The sequence below is a fragment of the Colossoma macropomum genome, unplaced genomic scaffold (genome assembly GCF_904425465.1).
Source record: "Colossoma macropomum unplaced genomic scaffold, Colossoma_macropomum, whole genome shotgun sequence".
Classification (NCBI taxonomy): Eukaryota; Metazoa; Chordata; class Actinopteri; order Characiformes; family Serrasalmidae; genus Colossoma; species Colossoma macropomum.
Genome location: NW_023494789.1, coordinates 32,688,106 through 32,705,761, shown reverse-complemented (window position 1 = coordinate 32,705,761; position 17,656 = coordinate 32,688,106). Strand labels below are relative to the sequence as shown.

Genomic DNA, 17,656 nt, shown 5'->3' with positions numbered 1-17,656 from the left:
AGGGAAGAAAATAATGGAAGATTAATAAAGGATATGGGCCCTTAAATATGGTGTTTTAAGTGCACCAGGTCTTACTTTCAACGTCATGGATGTTCCCTTCAGCCCAGCTGCTTTTTCCTTGTCTTTGTGCCGTTTGAGGCATCTACGCAGTATTTTTGACTGCTTTCAAAGCATTCAGGGGAGGGGGGCACAAGAGCTGATGAGGTGAAGTGAGGTAAAACAAGGTTAATGGTACTTCAACACGGCGGCAGATGTAGCTGATATGATCACTTGAAAATCAAGGCTAACAAGACTTTCATATTGCAATTTTTTACTTTGGTCCAAACACTTCATCCTGATGATTCACAGTCACTTAGAGAGCTAGATGTGTCACAGGAGCGTGAACGCACCCCCTGCACACATGTCAGTATGTGTGCACAGTCACAGGGGAGGTCCAGTGATTGGCATAAAGTCACCCTGCCTGTGGGCACATGCCTCACAGCAGTAAGCAGTGTGCTAGCACGGTCATTACTGACAGCCTCTCACAACACTGCATGGGTGCGTGCCTATGTGGAGCGATATCTACCATCTATTAGCATCCAGTTAAAAAGAGTATTTCAGGTAAGTAGCATGTTAATCTGGCGTCTATCAGGTTTAGCTGTACTACTTGTCTCGCTAAGCTAAAAGAAGTAGCCCTAGCTGAGCAGTTCTTCACTCACTAATGGGATCACTAAATGAGGCCATGAGTTTGTAGTAAACACCTCTAGCTACAAAAGGGGCTTATTTACCACCTTCCTTCTTTTCAATCTCTCAGCCCGCTCAACTCTTTTATCTTTCCTCTGTTTCTTTCCCTCTTTCCCCATTTCACTCTCTCACTCTCTCACTCACCCTCATCGTCTCTCCCTCTCTCCTCACTCTGGTTTTATCTGATAGAGGGATGTAACGATAAGTCCTCCACTTCAGAGCTTTGCTTTCCCTCAGGCGGAGAGTGTTATCTGTAGCCTGCAGAGAGAGAGAGAGAGAGAGAGAGAGAGAGACAGGGAGAGAGAGAAGGAGGGAGAAAGAGAATTGCCCTTTTCATCAAGGGCCAATTCCACTGGCTGCAGTTCATCGACGGTAGCACTGTAGTCACTGTACCGCTCTTCGCTCTTCTTCGCATTGAAATTCATAAAACAGCATCACAGGTTGATCCATAAGCTTCTGTAGGCCTCTGTGAGAGTTTATTTACTTGATGTCAAAACACTTCACTGGCTATTAGGGTTTATATTTGTAGCTGGACAGGGAGTAGCCCTGACCGGAGTATTCTGGTGTTTTCTCTGATTTAACACAACTAATTCAACTAATCAGAGAATTAACAAGCCCTTCCTGAGTTGCAGTGGGAGTGTTAGAGAAGGAAACCAAACAAAACAAACGTGTGCATGGAAAGGGACTCCAGGTCCAGGAATAGTAACCATATAATACACACACACATACGTATAGTATATTATAGTGTATATATATATACATATATATATACATATATATATATATATATACATAGCATATTAGTGGTGTCAAAGTGTCAAAGTTAACACGTTAATAACTGTTAATGCGGTTTCCTAGTTTGATGCTTCAAAGCATCTGTTGTTCCACCCTGAAGCCGAGCTGCTTGTGCGTTGTATGTTGCTATGACTGCGCAGGTGTAGCTCTCTCATTCAAACACATCTTTTAAACAGCAAGTTCCACTGATGGCTCTTTTAACCAAATCAAATTTATTTCTGATGCTCTCATGTCATGAATTTGTTTATCACTGAAGTACATCGAGTCCAAAAGACAATATAATTGTTTGAAGATTCTATTTTCTTTGTATTTAGTTAATTATTGTTTTATTATGTTTTCCTTACCAATTTTTTTCAACTTTTTCCAATTAAATAGAATGAAAATGAATTCTTTTTGACTCTCACACACAAAATAATATAACTGGAGCACATGTGGGAGCCCCCAAGTAAGACGTCGTTCAGGGCCCCAAACGCTGAAAAACAACTTGTTAACATCACTGCTGAAGGTTTATAGATCAGCTCCAGCTGTTCCCAATACATTGGTTTCCATGTGCATTCTCCGCATTGGAATCCTTTGAGGCCAGCATGGCGACCGGCCTGAGTTTATTTAGAAAGGAACTGAATAGTCACGACTCTTAAAACCAACAACACAGAGAGATGGTGTGAGAGGCTGCAGGCGTCAGCATGTGTGAAATGAATTTCCGCAGCACTTTTAAATCACTGCTCAACACTCTCCCACAATCACACACGCGCACATGCACACACAGCTGTGGCAATTTTTTCGCAATGGGAGATCAATAAAGCGCATTGAGGAAAAGCGAGATCCCATTTTTTGACCCGTTACCTTCCAGCTGTCTTCACCAATCAGACACACCACTGTTACCATGACAACAGTTACACAGAGGCCACCTCTTCATGTTTGTATGTTCTTCATAAAAAAAGTGAGTGTGTGTTAGAGAAACAGAGACACTGAGAAAAGAAAAGACATGAATCATAACCACAGATTACGAGCTTGAAGCTTCTTCAATATGAAGCATGTGCTACAAGACTTTTACATTCAGATATACTTCAGTCACTGTGATCTTCATAAATCATCCGCAAACGGGTAAATGAGCGCCATTAACCTGCTATAGCGCCGCTGCTCAATCAGTAGGTCTGTAAGTAATTGAGCAGTGACACCGTTTTTGCTGTTGTGGCTCTGTACTCCAGCACATTGGACTCGAAGTGAAACAATGAATAAAGTGCAGCATGTCAGCTTTAATTTGAGCCTTTTTTCATCCATGTCAGGTGAACTGTGTAGGAATTAAAGCCTTTTAGATACACAACCCTCTCAATTTAGAGGACCAAAAATAACTGGGCAGCTGGCCGCTCAGGTGTTTTTCGGTCAGCTGTTTATGCACAAGAGAGCGAACAAAAAGTCGATTCTAGACCTTTTGGGCCAAAGATGTGTTAATGCTATAAAATATGAATAAATCAGAGAAAAATACCAGCTAAAGAAAAGTGCACATTTTAAAAGGTTCTTCACAGGTTCTTTATTAAAGGCAATAGTTCTATTTAGAACCATTTCATGCTTAAATGCTTCTTAGCAAGGTGAAATGGTTCTTCAGATTGATGGAGAATGTGTTGTTGATGGTTCTATACAGCACCAAAAGATTCTGCTATTGTTTTGATGTCAAGCTTGTAACAATGCCCTTTTTTGGTCCTATACAGAACCATTTTCAAAACTGTTCTATATAAAACCATATACAACACATTCTCCATCAGTCCATTTCACTATGCAAAGAACCATTTAATCATGGAATTGAACTCATAGTTCCAATGGAACCATGGCCTTTGCTAAAGAACCCTTGAAGAACCATCTTCTGTAAGTGTGTATTACATTGTTAAGAAGTAAGGAAACTGAACTTGGCAATAGGACTTGGCAGAATACAGACCACGGACGAAAGAAGTGGACGACAAAAGAATAGATTCAATTAGGGCTGAGCTGATGATGATTTTTAAGGCTGATCCATCAGTGATTTCTTTCAGTTCAAATTGGCAGATGGACAGATTTTTAGTTGATTTTTATTAGCCTAGTCACTAGTATTGTAGTCAAGACCATTAGAGACGAGTCCGGGTCAGGACTGAGACCAGATCATCATTCATTATACTTGATTTATGTAACAATACATAAAATATAACATTAAATAATATATAGCCTACAAATATTATTAATTGTCTTATACCAACTTTGCACTGTAACTTTAGGAGTAAATGTTCCTCTCTTTCTAAAACTTATTCTGAATCACCACCTAAAGTCAACTGAATATAAACCCACACATCCATTTTCATTATTAAATGAAAACATAGTAATAATAACATTCTAATCTGCCCTCAGAGGATGTTTGAATTTTAGAATCAATGAACATCAACAAACAAATAATCAGCCGTCATGGAAAGATCAGTTAGATCCTCGACTAGCAGTGAAGAGATTTTATTTAAACCTGTAGAGAAAGAACTGTTTTATTCTGTTTGAAGCTTTGGTTGATATTTAATATTCATAGAATAGAGTTCAGTTTCCAGTCACCTCAGATAGAGGTTGTGCTCGGCTGGTCTTTTTTTTCTAGTCTATTTTACCCTGAGACCGAGACAAGACCGACTCCAAAAGACAAGACCGAGACTGTTACGTTACGGTCTTGAGACTGAACTTTGGGCCGAGACTGGAATCAAATACCACAACACTATCTGTCAATGTAGATGATGGAAATGGAATTTGCTTATAATATTTTATTAATGTCCACAAAGCTTTTTCCTTCAGAGGTGGGCGATTTGGCAAAACTCTGATATTGCAATACTTCAAGACATTTTCACGATACACAATATGTCCTGATAAATATTGTTAATTATTATAACAGGACTTCTGATTAGTTGGAACAGAGAAAAAAAAACCAAAATACTTAAAAAACTGGACACAATGATTTTCATCCAATATTTTACACACTAAATGCAGTTAAGTGTGACTAATTTTACTCTCTTTGTTCTACAAGTACTGACGATATCCATAATGTGTTCAGAAAAGCATATTGTATCATATGGTGACATAATTTATCACAATAGCGATACATATTATCATATTGCTCAGCCCTAACCGAAATGTGACGAAAAAACTTAATGGAAAGGTTTTTTTTTCAGGAAATATAATACATTTCAGGAAAAATAATACATTTAGTGACAGACTTCCCTCACATGCCTCTTAGAAGAAACACAAACAGCATAGTGGAGAGGCAGAGCTGCACAGAGGAGGAGACGAGAGTGTCTGTAAAAGGAATGCTGGCACTTTTCAGCTCTTAAAGACAGAGTTGTCCAGAAAAGACTATAGCCTTTCTAAATGGAACGTGCTCACACAGCTCTATATGGCAGATAAATGCAGTCTCTTGCATAGCGCTTCTACTGAAAAAAAAGAAAAAAAGCCCTTTTCAGTGGGTTTTGGGAAAGTCAGGGAGGCCAAATGTACAGCTGCAAAATACCTGAAATTAGAGACGGAAACATGTCAACCAACACTTTTTTTAGCAATAAAACAAAATTTATGCCACCATGTTTTTTTTGCAGGATTTTTTTCATGCAATTTTATTTTAGCTCTAGCAGTTTAAGCAAAAAAATGGATGGAAACGTAGGTACTGTGTTGGTGAACACATGAAACACACTAGCACATCTGCAGTGCTGCCAAAGTCACAGTATAAATAACAATACTTGCTCTTGAAATGGCCAAACCGGCATTTTAAATTCTTAAATAGAAAATCAGTTGCCTATTTATATTACATAAATCTTATAAGATTCTGCATTGAAAGTAAAATTTAACTGGCTATTTAGAACAATGAGTTAATAATTATTATGCTACGATATTTGGTATACATACTGTAGCAACAGCATTAAAATACTTACATTATATCGATGAGAAAACTGCAACACAGATCAGCCAAAGTTAAAATAATAAATCTGCTGATTTCAAATTGCATGTTTGGAGAAAAAGTCTGCTGTGCATCCCCAGTTTCAATCATGAAGAAATGAAATAAATGGATGGTGCATAAACTTGCAGCAGAATAATGGCCCCAAACAGTTCAGCCCAAAAAGGGCAACATGCAAATCACCCAAATCAGCCCAACAGCACTGTGCATGCATGAACTGAGGATGCAGACTGAAGGCAAAAAGCCGCCACTCGAACAAGCAGGAACCAAATGGCTGCTTTTCATGCCTCGTAGAGCATAACTAGGGAAGATCCCCAGTGTCTTGTTTGTGAGTCATAGATTTCAGATAGTCATCAACTGCAAAGAATTTGCAAACATGTATTACATTCTGTGTTCATTTGTCCAATTACATATGGCACCCTCAAATAGAGGAATTATATATAAAAGGGCTCTTATGCGGATCCCTAAAGATTGTAAATATCCTCTAATTAAATCACACATTCTGCACTTTAACTTCATCTGTCACTGTTCCAATTTTAACCAAAAAAAAATGTTAAATGTTTACAGACTAATTACTCACAGACTGCACTGCATTCAAATTGACAGTCTGAAGTCCTGTTAAATGTGTAATCTTACTAATACATTGGTTTCTGTATAAATGCAATGAAAACGCTAGTAGTTCAGCTTTTGTGAAGTTGCCTAGATCACATTGACTAAAAAGATGAAAAGCTGGTCATGGGGGCTTGAACATTAAACAGACTCTCCTAGACTGAAGCACTGAAGCAGTGTACATGCAGGTAATTGGCTTCAAAGGACACTTCTTTTCAAAAAGTTCTGCTTAATTCAATCAGTGAAACAAATTGTATAAAGTAGAAAAAGTCATACAGAGTGGTTTGAAATGACATGGTGCAAAGATACTTACCAATGTAGATTTCTTTACAGTGGTGGTGATAGGAACCAGAGGTCACAATGACTACAACACAAATATAGACGTTTTATTTACTATCCGAAACAGTCGACTGCTGTACTATGTGGTCTAATAATGCCCTGCTTGCAGACCCGGATCATCCAATGGGATTTATGGGCACGTGCTCAGGGGCTTGAGCCACTAGGGGGACCCCATGAACAATTTAGAGAAAATCAAACAGCTGTTTTGTCTCAACATAGCGACATAGTGGGAAAAATGAACTAACACCTAACAGCAAGCGATGCGACTGAGAAACAACAAAACTTAACACTTCCATTATAATCAATGAAGCTGTGTACACCAGCTGAGAGTGGCAGAGTGCATTCACCGTTTTGACACCCCGTTTCTGTTTTTGACCTATTGCACTGCTCAGCAATTCCACCCTATAACGGATGAGAAGAGAGGGACCTCTACTACTCTTCCAGTAAACTATTTGGAGAGAAACAACCAAAGTGCTGGAAGTTAACGTCAGAGGTGAATACAGTTTGTGTTAGCTAGTTAGGTTAGCTAAGTTGATACAAGTTGATACAAGGGCAATACGAGTTGCCCAACACCAGGGTGGTAAAATGCTGTTAAAACTGTGTTATTTAGACTGCTGATGTTAAACGTCGGTATAAAACATAACCAGTTACAAACTATTGAATACATGCCCCAAACCACAGCTGGACAGCTCTGTTAGTAAATCAGCTGTCCTTTGAGAGGTCTGTGGTTTGTTTACATAGTGCCGTGATGTAATACCATTTATGAGGTTTATGAGGAGCCAGACCTCTTCCTATTTCCCCTGTTATATCAAAAATATGACTGCTAACCGGCACCTACGAGCGAGTCCTCAATAAATGGGGGTAAATGGAGCTAAACGGCTAAATCGAAAAGTTACAATGGTTTCTAAACACTTGCCCCGAACTTTCCTTTGATTTTAGAAAAGATAAGTATGTATTTCACTAAAAAAGCAAAGAAAACTTACCTGTATGCTTCCTTTTTTCTACAGCAAACGGGTTTTGGGCAGCAGGATGCTAGTATTACTGCTAGTGAGTGCTGATTGGTTGGCGAGCGGAGCAGCTCATTGGCTGTTCGCGTTCACTGAAGTCATGAACGTACATGAAGCACTGTTGTAAACTCCTATAACTCAAGTTTAAAAGCTCTTAAAAATATAACAGTGGTGTTAAAATGTTTTATGCTGTTCTGTGTTCAGGAAATAATTGTATTCTTTTTCATTACAAATGTCATTTATTTTAACTATGATTTTGCTCAAATTTTTCATCTTAATTCAATCATTTTGGACTCGCTTGGGAGCACTCTCTAGCGTTTAATTAACCCGGAAGACAGAGAGATGATTCTCCTCTGTTTTCTTGAATGCAGGTTTGCTTTCAAGACACAGAGTAGTTTTGTGTTACGGCCAATCATAATCCTGATGCTCTCCACATCCATCTTTCCTAAACGTCAGTTTATTTTTCTCCTCCAATTGCTTGGTAACCGTTACACTGTCCTTCATTATCTCTCTCAAGCTTTCAGGACTTTAGCATTAAGCTAGCATTCCTGTGACTGTACTTTGAATATGAAGCTCCATGTATTCAAAAGATGTGTCTGAAGGGTCTGTAGAAGCGAGACCTGAAACTGACGTAGAAGATGCACATTTTGAAAGCCAAATATAAAATGTCAACCACAAGTTAAAAATAGTTAAAAAAAATAAAAATTTGATTTGTCCTTGATCTTGGTCCTTGATGATCTGCACCACCAGAGGTAAGATATAAATGAAAAAAAACCCAAACGTTTCCACGCCTGCAGCAGCAGTATATTTCAGCTAGGCTGTTTGACCGTCTGGCTTTTTAAGCTACTTTTTCACTTTATGCACACTTCAGCTGTCCAGTCATTATTTATGTCCTCCTCATTGGGATTAATGTTTGGCTTGTCAAGAACAGATGCATGCTTTATAGGAAAGTGTTTCATTGGTTGTTGGGCTGTTAAATTGTGTTCTCATTAATGTGTGTGTGTAGTCTTGCTACTGTTTTGTCTCGATTGATGTGCTAACAATGTGGTTAGTATGCTGTCTTTGTGGTGTTGTATAGTCCTGTTTAACTTGCTGTTATATCATAGAAAAATCACCGATCACCCAAAAAAGGTAGCCAAGTAGAGACCCACCAAACATTTGTGCCCAGAGGGCCCATAAATTGATGATCCGGGCATGCCTGCAGGTACCTCGCCCCCTGAATTTATTTTATTTTAAAAAGTATTAAGTCTTAAGCCAAACTCTAAATCTCAGAACTATCATGAAAGTCACTGTCCAAAAAAAATAAGCACCTTTTAAATGGCAACTTTACAGCACAAGGCAAACACATTCTTTAATGTGAGTCAATGTAAAGAGATTTATTTCCAAGCAGTTCTGAAGCATTTCTATTATCTGTTTCTGTAGTTTTCACATATTGGAGAGCTGGTGCGCACAAATGATGTAAAAAAATAAAAGGCAGAAAAAATGAAGATACTTTTTTAAAATCTTTTGAACAGTGATAATATTCATAACCATTTCATGTGATAGCTTTCTATAAAGTCGCTTCAGACGTCTGGTTCCTGAACAATTCTGTCTTGGTAAGTTTCTCTAGAATGGAGTATTTTATACCAAACCACTCTGAAAGATCTTAACCATTTCATTATGGAGACATTTTGAATCATTTTTAGAATTCCCCTTTAATGCTTTCAGCGATTTTAATGTAAAAATCAAAGGTATAGCAATAATTCTTAACATTCACTTACAAAACACATCTATTTTGATGTTCTTTTACGCTGCATTGCAGTCTGTCATTTTGACTAGTGTGGTCAGGGTTTGGTGGACTGCAGAGCCGCCACTGCCACATCAACAGGGAGAAGATGGAGGTGGCACATGGAGGTCTTGAGGGCCAATTCTTCCCATTTATGTGAGCGAGAGATTCAATCCTCCATACCAAAGCAGTGCTTATTGGGGTCAAAAAACAGCTCAGAGAAACTCCCGGTGCTGCACACAGGCACAAAGAGCGGCGATGCTTCGCGAAAGCAGGAAGAGAGAGAGGAGAAAGCAGCATTTAATAAAAGGAATCGGTGACGGGGAGAGCACTGCACTTTGGAGGCTAAAGGTTATCACACTTCCTCTGAACCTCTCTACCGAAGACACACACACACATACACACACATACATACACACACTGCAGTTACCATGGCAACAATACCTGAACAATGCTGAGAGATGTCAAAACTTGTAAGAGCTACCTGAACGTTTCTGCACTCAAGCTTAGAGAGAGAAGAAATGCAGAAACTCAGAAGAGAGAGAGAGAGAGAGAGAGAGAGAGAGAGAGAGAGAGAGAGAGAGAGAGAGAGAGAGAGAGAGAGAGGGAGGGAGGGAGGGAGAGAAAGAGAGGGAGAGACGGAGAGACACTAAGTTATTAGTGTTTCAGGGTTACTGCAGAACAGACCTTTGCGAGTTCATTAAGGATTCCAGCAGATAATTTGCTTTGGAGATGAGCTGTGAAGGGACAAGAGCAGCTCACGGGAGAACAGCGCATGTCAAAACCTCATATAAGAATGTGTGTTCTACTCTTATTAAAGAGAAATGATACTTAACCTCTATAATATTGATCACTTATTAAAAACTGATTGCATTTATAGCGCAGGCCTGAACAATTTGAATACTCGAACGTTCATTAAATTGCTATTTGTTTCTCTTTTCAGGATTTGTTTTTCACCCATATGTACTGTAACCAAAAATACATTTCATTAGCAAAAGCCTTTTAGTTGGAACAGTGACAGTTACAGTTTTTCCCAGTTGCTAACAAGCATTTTCAGTTTTCTTTGTGGAAACTCTTCACACAGTTTGCACAACACCACTCAGTTTGTACCAAACCTTGACATTTTCCGGTGATAATACTTCCCAAAATTCTTCCATTCTCTTCTCAGGTTTGTCATTTTTTGTCACTTCAACCTAAAAAAATGTTTTTGTGGTAACAAGAAAATGAACTGGTTTTACCCGACTCAAATATTTTCAATGAAACAACACAAAGCATAGTTTTGATGAACAAAATCAATATTTTACATCAATTCAAATGTCAAAACACTTTGAATAGACATGATTCACATTTTACAGTCATTTACACAATCAGTTAAAGAATAATAAGCTAAAGCACAAAACAAAGCTACAGAGCAAATAAGCTCTCGGACAAAAAATGAGTCACCTTGTGTGTTTAAGTTGTTAGTACTTTCAGGCTCCTGCAGATGGTGTTGCACAAGGATGATCGGGCTATACATACCTGCGGGTGTGTGACAGGATTCATAGATTGAGAAAAGGTGGTACAGTGCAGTGAAAATCTTGTTCAATGTGTGGAAAATGGGTTGCAAAGCAGATGTTTATGATTGGCAAAAAGGAGTGACTACATTTGTGCTTGCCAAAGGCCACAGTGTGAACAAAGTAGCTGAATTTGCAGGTGTATGGTCATCCGCGTCAACCAGCAGTGGCGAAAAATCCCAGTATACAGGAAATTCTTGCCAAAATTATGGCCAAAAGGCAAAACTGACGGACAGGGACTGCTGGCGTGTTTCACGGCTTATGAACAAAAATCGCTTCCCTTAGAAATTGGTTGTCTTGCGTTGACTTCTGGAAGCAATTCTTGCTTGGAAACAAGAATTGGTGGTATGAGGGAAGACTGATTGAGGGAGGGGAGAGAACTCTTCAGAACTTGGGCTGGAGTTCTGAGAGGCTTCTGTCTGGAGCTAGAAGGCTGGATCCCCTTTTTAACTGTGGTAGGACTGATAGGACTGAGGGAGGAGATGGAGGTGGTGTTGGGGATTGCGTAAACTTTGTCACAGGGAATGGAGGGGTGGGAATTTACAGGACATTAGATTGGAAGGAGGAGGAGTTTCAGTCCCCCCCCCTCCCCCCAAACTCCATTTAATGTTTCTGAGGATGACTGTACTCTAATTGACAAGGTTTTCCGGTTATATGAGCACTAGTGTTGATGTCTTTATGGAATTCATTTATTTTGAGATGTTTCTGCAGTGTTTTTATAGCTGTGGAGCATTTTGGGCATGAAATGAAGTGTTGTTCTGAGCTGCATGTGTCTGCAGAAAGGGGTGTTAAGAGTTTAAAAAAAAAGGTAACTTGGCACTGAAAAATGCTTCTTAGCGATTGTAAAAAAAAAACTACAATATATGGAAGTTATATAAATGGTAAAAATAAATAAAATGTAGCTGCTTTAGTTGAATGCACTATAAATTCATACCTTCACCTCAGAGTGCAGGAAACTGGCGACTTTCCATGTGGCGACTGAAACTAAGAGAGCACAGATGCCTGAGAAACCGTATGTGGGGGCACATCTGCTGAATCAATTTAAATATGTCAGACTAGTGATCTTTATCTGAGTACTATCTAATCCAGGGGTTCTCAACCTTCTCCACCCCAAGGCCCACCTGTGTATAACTTCAAAGCATAGCGGCCCACAGGAAAACTAATTCGATCCAATCACAGAAACCAAGCTTTGCAGTTAGGCCTATATTAAAACAACATAATGTTAAAGAAAACATATATTTGCAGATGTTAAAAAATGGGGAAAAAAAGCAAAAAGTATAGAAATGTATGAGGTAGACGTGGACTGTAATTTGGAGCTGCAATAGCTACACTGCGTTTTTGCTGAAAATACTTCACTGTCCCCTGGTCTCGACATTTCTCTTTAGTTTTGAGGGTTTTTATAATTCATTTGAAATAGCTAAACTACACTCCACTCACTGGGCTTTTGGATTAGCGTTGACACAATCAACAATAGCAATACACCACTCAGGCCGCTGGTCCTTGGCCAAAAATATGTTTCTATCCATGAGCCAAAATCAAACGTATATATTCACTATTATTTCATGCTCGTGCTGCAGACATTATATGAGAGCAAATGAAAGTCTGTAAAGAATGAGACGTTAAAATGGGCAGATTATGCTGACAATATAGCACCGCCGTGCTGCTAAAAGAAGAGGCACTACAGGGTGCTTCACGGCCCACTGGTGGTCCACGGCCCACAGGTTAAGAACCCCCGATCTAATCCATACTGCCTCTGACTCAGCTCCGACACATAACCGCTTCAGGTGGGAATATCAGCAGATTTATTTATTATGCAGATTTTTTCACTGCGGCATCAGAGAAAAATAGCCTACACACCCTGTTAGTACAGTGCGGGAGCTGCTCTGGAACTACTACACCAACAAAATCATCAAATTTTAGTAAATTATTATTTCGAATATACATTAGAACACTACAGAACGTAGTATTGATTGGATCTCTATAGAGTTTATGCTTCACCATAGGCTTGTGTTTACGATGGACATAAGACGTGCATCTAGCACAGACTGTGTGAACTGAAACACTGATTAACTGAAAATGACATTTCAAGCATTAATATTTTAAAGGGTGATTTTGAGAAAATGTTTGAAAATGTCAAGGAGTATCCGAAGCCTGTAAATCCTGTATGAGCCAGCCGCCCCAATCATTTATCACATATTTATGTTAAAACATCTGCTAATATGTAGGCAGAATGTGTCACCATATTAACCTCACGATTCAGGTACAATGATTCCATACATTCTTAAAGGATTAACAACATTAAATGTTAATACTAATAAACAAAAAGAGAAAATCTGCAAATCAAACATAGAAGCTGCTGGTGTTCTCAGAACAATGGAGTGACCACCCCAGAGTCCAGACCTTAACATCACTGAATGTGTTTGGGATTATTTTATGAGAAGCAGGAAATGTAACCAACTTCTACAACTAAACTTTTAAGGTGTGGTAAAATACTTCTGTAGGTTTCTGTGAAAAACTGAAAGAAAGTCCCCCATAAAGAATGGAAGCTGTAATAAAGGCAAAGGACAGACACGCTAAATACTGAAACTACAGATATTATATTTAGATGTTGAGGCTTGTGTGTAATTTTCTCCTTTATTGCTGATGCTGGAAAATTAATATACTTAATGGTCATTTTGACTGAAAAGGAAATAAAGGAAGGATGAGTCTCTGACTTTTGCACAGTACTGTTTGTGAGGGGCAGAAAGAGAGACGCATTAGAATGCAGCCTTTTGCTAAAGGACAAAGGTTGAGTGTTCACACTGAAATGAGTGGTAGTGCAGATGTTTTATTGTGAGAGATGTTCCACTGCCAAACCGAGCACATCACAGCAAATCAACATCATCCGCAAACAGCACACATACACACACAATCCCACAACATCCTGCAGTCACTCCGAGACCAAAAGAGGGAATTCTTTCCCTAACATGAACATGCTTCTTACTACATATACAAGTGTGCAGGTACATTCACACACACAGTTCCTCTCTCTCTCTCACTCACACACACAGGTTAAAAGTGATTCTGTGGAATCCAAGCAGTGTTTTATGCCGTCCCTCTTCTCGTCTTGCTCATCTTCACCGTCTTCATCCTCATGATCCATGGTTGACCATTACGTTCTGCACAGAGGAAAGAGACAGATATCCTCCTGTTTACATTCACTATTCACTGATGGCTCATTCCCTCCTAGCTCTACTCTTCCTACATGATCTACAATGATTATTTTATTCTACGCAGGGAACAAACTAGGGTTGGGTGATATGATAATATAATATCGCTACTATGATCAATTATGCCACAATAAGCAGTTTTGAGCACATTGCTAATGTTGTCACTACTGAAGTAATACTAACCAACATAACTGTAATTGTTGGCTCCAAGTGGAGTAGCTGTCCAAGGGCATTTAGCATCTGTTGCAAGTGGTCCCCAACCCGATCCTGGACCCTCAGGACCCTCCAGATGATCCACAATTTTGCTCCAACCCCACTTGCAATTCATAGGTATGAAGGAAAAATGTGGACCATCTAGGGGGCTCTGAGTTCCAGTTTGGAAACCACTGGTTCAGAGTGTTGTGCACGTTCTCACAAACTACCCAGCACATCTGGAAGACCAACTAAAATGGTGGGGGCAGTACACCATGGTGTGGAATTACAGCAGCAGCAGACTGAATAAATCATGACAACCACCTCTATCACCTGTTTCTATCTTCTCAGGATAAACAACAAGCAGTTGTTCATACCAGGTATTAACCTCCATCTTGATCAGAAGTAGAGAGCTGTTTACACCTGGAATTTCCATGTGTGTCAACTGTGTCTCCAGTATCCAGCTTATGATTGGAAAATCATCAGATATCGGATATGACGGGGAAAGAAGACATTCTCTGTGCAAAAAAGGACTCCCTCTTCTAAAGGGACGTGCTTTTAAGTGAATGTTGTAATGGGCATTATCCATCAATAGTCGACAACAAATTTGATGACGTGAAAGTGAAGGGTAGGAGAGGAGCGGTGGGAAGGGACAGGGACAGGGAGGACCAGAGCACTAGCAAAGGTTTCTGGATGCAGGTGTAGATTGAGCACATGTTCATTAATTGACTTGAATCTGTGCAAAATCAGAAGAAGGAGCAGAAAATGTTTTGGCCCTGATAGGCCTCATAGTGGACGGAGCTTTTAATCCTCCAGACAAACAAAAGGTAAACAGCAGTGTGAGCTTACAAAAGAAGAATCACACAACCCTAAGGTTTTTTTCCTGTAGTTGAAAGATCAAAGTTCCTACTGGAGAGCATCATCAGTCCTATTTAATTGAATGCTCTGATGCACAATACATGAAACTGTCACGCATTCCTCCAGCAAGGACTCAAAGTCCCAGAATCCCTTGGGAGGCACAACCTATTGTTCACCTGTTCTGTTTATAATGTGGTCTGTTTAGCTAGCTTTATAAGCCGGGGCTGAAGCTTGGGTATTTTGCGAGGTATTGCGTCTGTCCTCAGAGCTACTGAGCGTTTCTTTCGATTACCAGTTTGATTTCCTGTGTTTGACTTTTGGCCTGTTTATTCCGTTTCTGTCTTGCTGCCTGACCCTTTGGACTTTGGTATGAATGTTACTCTCTGGTTTTGTATCGTTTTGGATTTTTGACATTGGACTGTTTTGTGACGAGTTCGGAACTTCCTTAAACCAGTAAAGCCTCATCAGTGTTTTTCATCCACACGCGTCTGTTTGATTCTATCGCGTTACAGACACATTAAATAAAAATCACTGGACTTTTAGTTTTCATAGTGTTTTTAAAGTGGCTCTACTGTTCTGGCACCATGCACCATCCCTTTTTCATTTTATCAAACCCTCAAAAATGAACTACCATAATATGTATTTTGTATCATAAAATATTTTGAAGTATTATGCGATTAAAATTATATAAAAATCTAAACATATATTTTGGCATATTGCCCACTCCTCATACAGCTACATATGATTTTTATCCTCTAAAATATGTTAATGAAGACAACCTAGAGGAGCAGGAGAGGAAGAAAACACAGAGAGTGAACACAGGTAGGACAAGAGCAAGAGAGCGAGTGGGTCAGGGAGATGGCCTCTTTATTAAAGCAATAATAAAGGGAGGCAGCGCTTTGTCATCTTTAGTGTGACCATGCCGTGACCTTATGATAGATGGATCAGTGAGTTCATCTGGTTCTACAGCTCGTGTGCATGCGTGTGTTACTTATGGCCTGTCTACAGGCTCCCTGATGTACCTTCAGTAATCTGGAAGGTACATTATCAGTAAGCAGAGCTGTGATGGTCATGTCATACATTCAGTGGGAGGAGTAACGATGCTGTGTTATAGTGACACTGATCAAACACTCTAATGGAGTGTGTGTGTGCGGGTGTGTGTATGTGGCAGTGTAAAGAAAAAGACAGTGACTGAAAAAGTCTGAACGCTCTGACTGAGACAGAAAAATCGAGCATGTGTGTGTGTTTTTCTCAGTGTGCGTCCTTTATCTCCCTCAATCACTGCCCTTTTGCCAGCTGCCCAGGTCACTTCTGTATGAGATTATTTTAATGGTTCTCCCTTTCCCATCAGTCGCGTTCTCCTCACCCCCTCCCATCACTCATTCCTCCTCTGTTCTTCCACACTCATCCACTGTGACAGATTGGACTCACCATGGCAGACAGAAATGGCCTTAAGAAAAGCTTCAGGAAAAACACGGTTTCTCATATGAAGTGCCTAGAGGGGATTTTTCTAGCACATCTAAAGCATGTTAATGGATATTTACAGCTGTACTATTCAGTACAAGTGTGTTAGGAACAGCTAAAAAACTGCAGATCAGGAATGGGCTGTTATAAAAAAAAACTATTACAATATCAGTAACCAAAATTAGTATTTTTTGGTATTACTAAGGTATTATTAAATATCTTTATGACTGTCCCAGTCATAAACTTATAATCTCTGAAACTGTAACTTTACAGGAGAATGATGTCATTCCTAACTTTTAATGTTAAGTAATGAGATTTTAAAGTAAAATAATGAGATTTTGGCCCATTTGTATGGCTCTATTTGTAAGCAACAATTCACACAATTTAAAAAGAAGTAGGCTTTTTCAAATTAATAAAAACAGGAAAGAGTTACAGGGTAAACTAGGAATAGCACTAATACAGACTGTTATTATACTACTGCGCAAGAGTCAGAGACCACTGCTAATTAAAATGGTTCCAATAACTAAACATAACAAAATTTTTCAGTATTTAGTATGTCCACCCTTTAACTTTTTTACAGCTTCCATTTTTTTCCACTTGCTTTCAGTTTTTCAAAGAAATCTGTAGGGATATTTTTACACCCCTTCAAAGTTCAGTCTTAAAAACTGGTTGCATTTCTGCTTCTGGTGAGCCAAGTGACCCCAAACACATTCAGTGATGTTGAGGTCTGGGTTCTGGGGTGGTCAGTCCATTGCTGAACACCAGCATTTTAGTGTGAATTCCATTTTTTTTGTCCGTTTCTCTGAAACAGTTTCTTGACAGGCTGCACATCTTTTCAGACTCATAGTGTTGAGTTGTCTTCTCACAGTGGAAGGATGGACAGAAACACCTGTGGATTTTTCAGATTTGAAGTACGAGTGGAGCTTGATTTTCTCCTCTCTCTCAAAGAAAAAAAGAAAGCTTTCAGTTCTGTTTATCTGATGGTGACACTGTACCACCTCTTGCATGGTTGTTAGAAGTTCCAGTTTCTCTGAATCTATTAATGAACTCCAGTTATTTTTAACTCCAGTTTTGGAAACTCCTTTTTTACTTATTTTCTTTCGATTTTCCCTTCTGTACGCAAATGGATTATCTTATATGTAGTCCTTAGAAATATCGCCTGAAAAAAGAAAAAATATACTTAATTTTGAATGAAAAAA

The 17,656-nt window shown here is 39.2% G+C and overlaps 1 protein-coding gene across 2 annotated transcripts in view; it reads right to left on the bottom strand.

Moving 5' to 3' along the window:
- Positions 1 to 13,541: 13,541 nt before the first annotated feature.
- chchd6b (coiled-coil-helix-coiled-coil-helix domain containing 6b) overlaps positions 13,542 to 17,656 on the bottom strand; it is a 44,530-nt gene continuing 40,415 nt past the window's right edge. For both annotated transcript variants that reach the window (XM_036571018.1, XM_036571020.1), the window contains one exon: positions 13,542 to 13,892. In XM_036571018.1, coding sequence (XP_036426911.1) covers positions 13,866 to 13,892 — 27 coding nt within the window. In that variant the 3' untranslated portion in view covers positions 13,542 to 13,865. The remainder of the gene's footprint in view (positions 13,893 to 17,656) is intronic.